General features: G+C 40.1%; 1 protein-coding gene across 1 annotated transcript in view; it reads right to left on the reverse strand.

Moving 5' to 3' along the window:
- Positions 1-8,204, reverse strand: part of PROS1 (protein S (alpha)) — a 34,084-nt gene that overhangs the window by 15,543 nt on the left and 10,337 nt on the right. The window contains exon 7 of the mRNA XM_010137932.1: positions 6,522-6,647. Within this exon, the coding sequence (XP_010136234.1) occupies positions 6,522-6,647 (126 nt within the window). The remainder of the gene's footprint in view (positions 1-6,521; positions 6,648-8,204) is intronic.

The following is an 8,204-nucleotide window of genomic DNA, read 5'->3' on the forward strand; positions in this document are numbered from 1 at the left end:
CCTGCTGACATTGCAATCTGATGTGTGGCTGTGTAAATGTGTTCAAATGCAGTCTTTTGCTGGTGTTTGCGTAATTTCTATCTCAGAATGACAGAATCATTTTGGTTGGAAAAGACCTTTAAGATCATCGAGTCCAACCATTAACCCAGCACTGCCAGGTCACCACTAAACCAGGTCCCTAAGCACCACATCCATGTCTTTTAAATACCTCCAGGGGTGGGGACTCTTCCACTTCCCTGGGAAGCCTGTTTCACTGCTTCACAATTCTCTCAGTAAAGAAATTTTTCTTCGTGTCCAACCTAAATCTCCTCTGGCACAACCTGAGGCTGGTTCCTCTTCTCCTATCACTTGTTACACAGGAGAACAGACCGACCACCACTTTGCTACAACTTCCTTTCAGATAGCTGTAGAGAGTGATAAGGTCGCCCCTCAGGCTCCTCTTCTTCAGAGTAAACAACCCCAGTTCCTTCAGCTGCTCCTCATCAGACTTGCTCTCTGGACCCTTCACCAGCTTTGATGCCCTTCTCCAGACACACTCTAGCACATCAATGTCCTTACTGTAGTGAGGGGCCCAAAACTGGACACAGTATTCAAAGTGTGGCCTCACCAGTGCTGAGTCCAGGGGGACAATCACTTCCCTCCTCCTGCTGGCCACACTATTGCTGATACAAGCCAGGATGCCACTGGCCTTCTTGGCCACCTGGGCACACTGCTGGCTCATCTTCAGCTGGCTGTCGACCAACGCCCCCAGGTCCTTTTCCGCTGTGCAGCTTTCCAGCCACTCTTCCCCAAGCCTGTAGAGTTGCAGATGGCTGATGTGACCCAAGTGCAGAACTTGTTACTTGGCCTTGTTGAACCTCATACCAATTGGCCTCAGCCCATCAATCCAGCCTGTGCAGATCCCTCTGTAGAGCTTCCTGATCTTCAAGCAGGGCAACACACCCACCTAACTTGGTGTCATCTGCAAACTTACTGAGGGTGCACTCGATCCCTTCATCCAGATCACTGATTAAGATGTTAAAGAGGACAGGCACCAGTACTGAGCCCTGAGGAGAACCACTTGTGACCAGCTGCCAACTGGAATAAACCCTGTTCACCATCACTGTCTGGGTCCGTCGTGGCCATCCACCCAGTTTTTTATGCAGCAAAGGTAGATATTTATTTTTATCTATTATTTGTTTTATTTACCTTTATCTGGAGTTTTATCTCCTTCCACTCATCTGCCATTCCACCCCCTGATCTTCAGAACCTGGATGGCTCTTTATATAGGCTGGTCTATGTGATACACACTTTCCTGTTCACTCCCCATGAACTAGTGAGGACTCTTCCAAGTCACTTCTATTAGCTCCAGAATGACTACTCACACGTGCTCTGCCAAGCTGAGAATCATCCCCTGCTGTGTACCAGGCTGATGGAATACAACAGTGAGGTTTTCCTCCCCCTCTCTTTGGAAAGAATTTCAATGCCATTTTGAACAAGCTTAGCAAGTTTAAGAGTGATTGCACTGCATGCTAGGTGTCTATCAAGCATCTTGGGCGTTCTACTGAAAGGCATAGAATGCAATACAAAAATCTGTATTATACTCAAACTACGCAGAATTCAACATGGTGTTAGCACTGCACAGCCAGCTACAATACTTCCTTGCTTCCATTCCACAAGAAGAGCTCTGTCCCCTGGAAGGGGTGAGAGATGGGAAAACAAACATTATTCTTAATGGTATTTTTATGCATTACTATCACGGTACTTCTCTGAACAGTGCGTTCAAATCAACTGCTCTGTACAGTTCCACTGCCTGTCCCAGGAAGGTTCTCTGAGGATACACAGTGTTATAAAGACACATGGAAGAACTCAAGCCTTTGACCAGTAAGCATTGCCACAATGGTTTGGGAAGAGGTTTGATACATATTGGAAGACAGTTCCTGCAATATAAGTGGAGAGTTGATGCCAGTGGCTTTTTGGATTGTTCAAGTTCTAACTGGTCTGAGCTTCATAGCTGCAGAAAAGGTTATATAGGAGATTCTTCTGCTTCTCTCTGCTCCTTCAAGTGCTTCCTCCATACAAAAAGGCAGCTAAGTGAGTAAAAGAAATTTTGAATATAGAAATACAGTACTTGATGTTTCTTCAAGTTGATCTGACATTGTGCAGATATTTTCTGTGTTGCATCCTTGTAACTTGACATAGTATTAAATAATAAGCATATAATTAAATTGAGGTTGTCTGAAATTAGTTCCTTCAGAAGTGAACGTTTGCTAGTGTTAAGAGTTTCATCTTTGCTCAGATTTGAGAAAGCTATCCTATTACAAAGTCTTACTCTGCACGTATATATGTATGAATACATGTGCAGACTCCTGCAACTGCAAATTACCAATTCTCTACTCATGGTTTAATTCCTATTTCATTCATTTTGGCCTCTGTCACCTATAGTACTACTAAGGGGAGTAAGATAGTAGGGTGGGTTGCAATAACTAAGTGTTTATTTTTGAGTCTTATGCAAACTCCTTTTCATATGCTTCAAAGATAATGCTTGCACACTAGGCACGTGGTGGGACTTGGGGTCAGTTGTTAAGAAATATTTTGCTATATTATGTTATATATTAATTATTACATACTAAAAAATGTATTTGCGACTGATCTCTTTATTTCCTCCACCTACAACTAGATTACCTCTTATTCTTTTGTTTAGCATGTGTGCTCCTTTCCATATGGAAACCTTTTAACTGTTTATGGTTTTGATGGTGGTTGCCTAACCCAGCAGATTGCAAGCTCAGTTTGATGAAAGGAGTTCTGCTATGAAAATCACTTCCTAATAATTTCTGGTGACTGGCAATCTGATATCTGTTTAAAACTAAGACTACAAGATGATGTGTTACAACATGAAGCTGCTTTTGTCACTATTGGCTTTACATCCTAGCTAACATGCAAATGACGCAGTGAGAAAATCCAAAACATAGCCTAGTAATACTATGCAATGGGTGAGAAGAACACTTTCTGTGTCCTTTCCTATCCTGCCTGTTTTGGGGGGTGGGGTGGAATTAAAAATTCATTCTAGTTATGATTGTGTTGGGATCTGAACAGGCCAAGAAATCAAACTAAGCACAAAGAGAGAAGGAGAAGAAACAAACAAACAAAACCAACTCTATAGCCTGCTTCTCTGTGGAGATGTAACAGAAAATAAAAAATTTAACACCTCCCAAGAGTAACTGGAGTAGATAGACTCTAAGAAGCACCACTCTTCCCACGTCCTTCCCAGAAAACCATGATTCTGTGTAGATACTTTGAGAGGCATTGTTCTCTGTGAAAGATCCTATATCCCTTCCAGTGCTTGAACACTGAGCAGTACAAAAGTAAAACTACAAAGACTAGTAAAACCAAGAGCTGAATTCTCTGAAAGCAGCAGTTCATTTTGAGCAGGGCCCAGGGCTTGCAGACAAACAGAGACTTATGACATTGGTACAAAAGCTTATCACAGTTTGACAGATTAATTTCTATCATTAAATCAGTTCCTCAGAAATTTGCACCAATCTTGCAGAGGTGTAAATTTTTGTTACCCCAAATGAATCTAATGCTCAAGGGTAAGGTCTCCCTTCAGAGTGTACTATAGTAGCAGAAGGACACACAAGCTTCTTGGGTATGCATGAAGTCTGCTTCCTCAGCAGACGTTCTGGAATCCCTCATCAGACCCACAGGCAGGATCTCCCTGTGAGAAGCTAACTGTCCTGCTACAGAAATGCTGACATGCACAGGCTGGAGGAAACCAACTTTTCTGGAGTCTTGTTTTAATCATTTATGCTATAACTATCCTGCTTTTCTTTCTTCCAAGTTGTAGTCAGCATCCTCACATGTTTGTTTGAACTGTTTCAAAGGCTTCCCCCGGATCTGTCCAAATGTCAGTCCCACATCATAAGACAGTCCGCAGAAGCTATTCACACAAACACATGAATCTGGGTAGCATCCAGGGTTTATACAGCTGCTTTCAGTGGAAGGCTTGCTTCAGATAAACTGCTAAGACATGATAAAATCAGTCACAAAGGAGCTGCATGCCAGCAGCATTCCAGCCAGCTGGCTGGAAGGGAGCTATTCTATATAGCCACTAGGGAAATAAGGTGATTTCCCTGCAGGATGGATGTGTGCAGGGGGTTGTGTTGGAAGGGGAAACCCTGATTCCTTTTCTCAGATTTTCAGACTGCACCAGGGAAGGATTAATACCTGAAATACAGACATACTCTGCCCTGTTTGACTAACTGGTTCAGTCACTTCCCGAAGAGAAGTTCCTCTTTCAGAAAAGAAAGAATAATATGAGGAAAGACATGCCAAAATTTAGGTAATTCTTTAAAATATGGGTTAGCTTAGTTTCTCCTTGATACAGACTGCAGGACAGACCCTTCTAACACAATAAGCATACTTACTCATGCAACCTGCCCCCTTTTTGGCAAGGTGTTTGAAATTGCAAAGTTGGTGAGATAATCAAATTCTGAATCTAAAATTGTATGGCTTCCATGAAACAAAGACTGGACTTCACAGGTATCTTCCACTGACAGTGTCTCCCAAAAGGTAGTGATGAAGAACTGTAGCAACGTTCTCCAAAGAACAGGTGAGGGGAAGAAAAAACACCCAACTCTCTTCTATTCCACTCTAATTGTATCTCTCATCATAGAGATATTTGTGCATAAATGTATGTAAACTTGACTTTTCTATCAAGCATAATTGAATTTGGCCACCTACATGCAACATGACAATGAAAAGCTAATGTCATTTAGTATTTCTGTAAGGATACATTCCTGTCAGCCTGCACAATCCTGTCCTTAGACAGGATTTGGTGACTCATTTAATGTGGTTACAGCAAGGTCTGAAAGCTTAGCAGCATAATCCTCCTTCTAGGAGGTAAGACTTTGTTTGTTTCAATGTACTCATATTGCAACCTTCTGCAGTCCATGTTTCTGAAGAAAAACAGTACTTAAATTCAATTTGATGTAACCATGTATCTTCAGCAAGTAGTAAGAGGAGCAAGAATGAGATTAATTTCTGTGAAGTTTTCCTCATTTCTGTGCACACAGGGACACAAAATTGTCAGCAAAATTTTAATCTCATAGTAACTGGTCAAAGAACAGACATCTGAATATGCAATTGCTACCAGTACGCAAAGCTTTTTCACAAGAAAGCTGCATGAAAGGCCATGGAGTAAAAGACTCAAAGCCAGCAAGAAGCTACTCTTCATGTTCTTTTGCAATATTATAAAGGCAGCATTTAAAATAAAAATCGGTCACTGATATATTTTTCTTAAACTGGCAATGTAGAAAATTTCTCTTCTTAGTAAAACTAAGAGCTTCTATAACTCTTCTGTAACTGAAATTTAATTTCTGATGTGTGTACTAAACAGAAACTTGTAACAAGTAGAGGGAAATGAAGATGTACTCTAGGGCAATTATGCAAGTATGTTCAATACTTGAAGAAGTTATTTTATGATTGTGTATGAATGGTTTCTTGCTGCTTTGCTGCTAGCTAGAAGTACTTTTCAAGTTTGCTATAATTGTTACACAACATTGTTTTGAAATTTAATTTCAGAAAAGAACACTGAAGAACACCTGGTGCAGGTCCTTTTTTTCACAGCTCACTTTGTGGATATTTCAGAACATTTTTATTTTAAATGTGGAGTCTTTACAAAAAAATCCTCTATACAGCTGCCATGCTGTCATTTCCAGCCTAGAATGGAGATCAGTTCACTCTAATGTTGTTATTTTTCAGGATAACTAGACACCCCGAGGAAGGATTAGACAAATTTTAAATGGATTTCAATGACACCAGTGAAAAGCTCTTTCCAATATTTGAGATCTAAGGACATATGAAGGACAGAAACTGAGCCCCTGGCTATGATGGCTAAATAAGCACCTCAACAGCCTATCAGATGGATATAGACAAGCTTTTCAGGTTTTTGAGAAAACTTGATTAAGCATGGCTTTCATTTCTAGCTCTTATCTCTTTAAAAATCTTACCGTCTTGCCCAGTTCAGAACGGCCAAGTAAGTGCTTTTGCTGTAGCTTGTCTTAACTTAGGGATATATATGAAACTGATTGACATAAAATACTCCATCCTTGTAACTGTAATATTGCTTAAAAACAGGGCACGCAACACTCTAGTAATGTCCACGTTGTTCCAAGTTATCTGAAAGAAGTATGTTAGCTGGTTTGAGAGCTTACACAGAGAGTCCTCTCTACAGTGGGATAGGAAAGCTCCAATGAACTGAGAAAGTGATCCAACATACAGCAGGACACAGGAGTATATTTAAAGCCCTCCAATGACTGGGAGTAAGTCACTGCAACTGTATACACTACATGTAATATAGGCTGACTGAACCTCTGAGAGAACAAACAATTGAGTCATACTGTAATGAACAATATGAAGATTAATAAATACACCACTATATGTGATACTGGAGTTTGGTAAAGTAGTGGATTATAAAAACCAAAAAACCAAAGGGAAATAAAAGAAAGAGAAAGGCGTGTGGAGGGGCAGGGAAGACCTACCTTCACAGCTCTTGGAAGTTTTATTATATGTGTAGCCTTCTGCACATTCACATTCGTAATTTCCCAGGGTGTTTTTACAGATTGCTGTCCCACAGACATTTGGATATAACACACATTCATTTATATCTAGAAATAAAAACAAGTTATTAAAAACAAGTCTCTCACAGACAACCCTACCCAAAGCTGCAAACTGAGTGAGACTGGCAAACTGGCTCTTTCTTGCTAGATCTACCATACTTTCATAGCTGACCATAGCTATGGCTGTATAGATTTCCAGAGGTCTCTAAAAGGCACTTCTGCATGCCCTCAGTGAAAAAAAATTCTCTGCCTGCCTTTCTCATTCTCTCATGTGTTCTATGGATTACAGGAAAAAGGGTGAATGTCCAAAAGGGCAGAGAAAGAAAGAGTTTGCAAACTTTTGTAAAGTAAACTAGATTGCCTAATAAAATCCTATATTGGAGAAAGGCATCCAGAAAGACAAGAGATAATCATATCATGTCACAATCGCCTTTTAACTGGCTATGCTGACAGTTATTCACATGTATCTCCCTCACTGTATCTCCATCCCTCACACTATTTTAGTGTCTGTCTTCTGTATTGTTTCCAATTTTTCAATGTCATTTTCAAAATGCAGATGTGACACCTGGGTGCAGCATATAGTATCAATCTTATTAAATATCTTGTAGACAGAAAAATATCAAATCCCTGGTAGTACTTCAAGTCCCACTCATATGTGCAGGGATCATTCTAGTTTCCTCTGTGGTTTTGTAGCAGTTGTGGAAATGGTGCTGTACAAGGAGAACAGATTCTGCCACTGGCTTGCTAGGATTCTCAAAACATTTTTTAATTCAAAGCTGTCCAGAAGTTGGCCTACTTTTCTACAGTTACTGTCTGTACTCCAAATTCCCAGGTGTATAATTTTTTGTAGTTGGACTTAATGAAACATTTAAATCTGGTTTATCAAATGACTGAACTAGTACTCTAGGTATTAAGGTATTTTTATCTTCAATTTTTTTTTTAACAAACTTTCTAATTCTTGGAAAGATAATGGAGGATTCTAACCAATTTATCTGCTTGCCCTTTTTGACAAAACAGCAATCTTCTGTTCTTCTTTGGGAATTATTCATTCACAAACATACAGACTAGAGGAAGTGACTGCAGGAGATGGCCTCAAGTCTGGCCTCTTAAATTATTTGAATTGGTAGAATAAAAGACAAATCTTTCTCTCCATTAACAACATTTTTGGATTCATTAATAGTTTCTTCTCCAATGAAACTCCTAAAAGAGTAGCATCACTTATTAGGAATGACTTACCCTAAACAAGTGCTTACCAGACAGAACTTTCATCCTAACAATATTAGCTAGTTGCACTACTCTAGGTTCTTGTTTCAGAGTGCTTAAAGGGTATGTGAAACTGGTTAGTGACCAAACCAAGCTTTACAGAGCTCTAGTAATGAAGCAGAATCTAATCTATAGCCTTTCTATTTTTTCTTCTTTTTTTTTCCCCCTGAATTGTTTTCAGCACACCTCTGCTCGTTGATCTGGTTCACTATATGGTTGCCCAAATGCTTTTAGTGGTCTAAGGCTGCAGGTGTAGCCGGGTTGAAGCAGGACCGTAACTTTCAGAGCCAACGCAAGCTTCTACTGACTTAATGCATTTACGGAACTACTGGACTACACTCT

The sequence above is a fragment of the Buceros rhinoceros genome, unplaced genomic scaffold, assembly GCF_000710305.1.
Source record: "Buceros rhinoceros silvestris isolate BGI_N320 unplaced genomic scaffold, ASM71030v1 scaffold5786, whole genome shotgun sequence".
NCBI lineage: Eukaryota > Metazoa > Chordata > Aves > Bucerotiformes > Bucerotidae > Buceros > Buceros rhinoceros.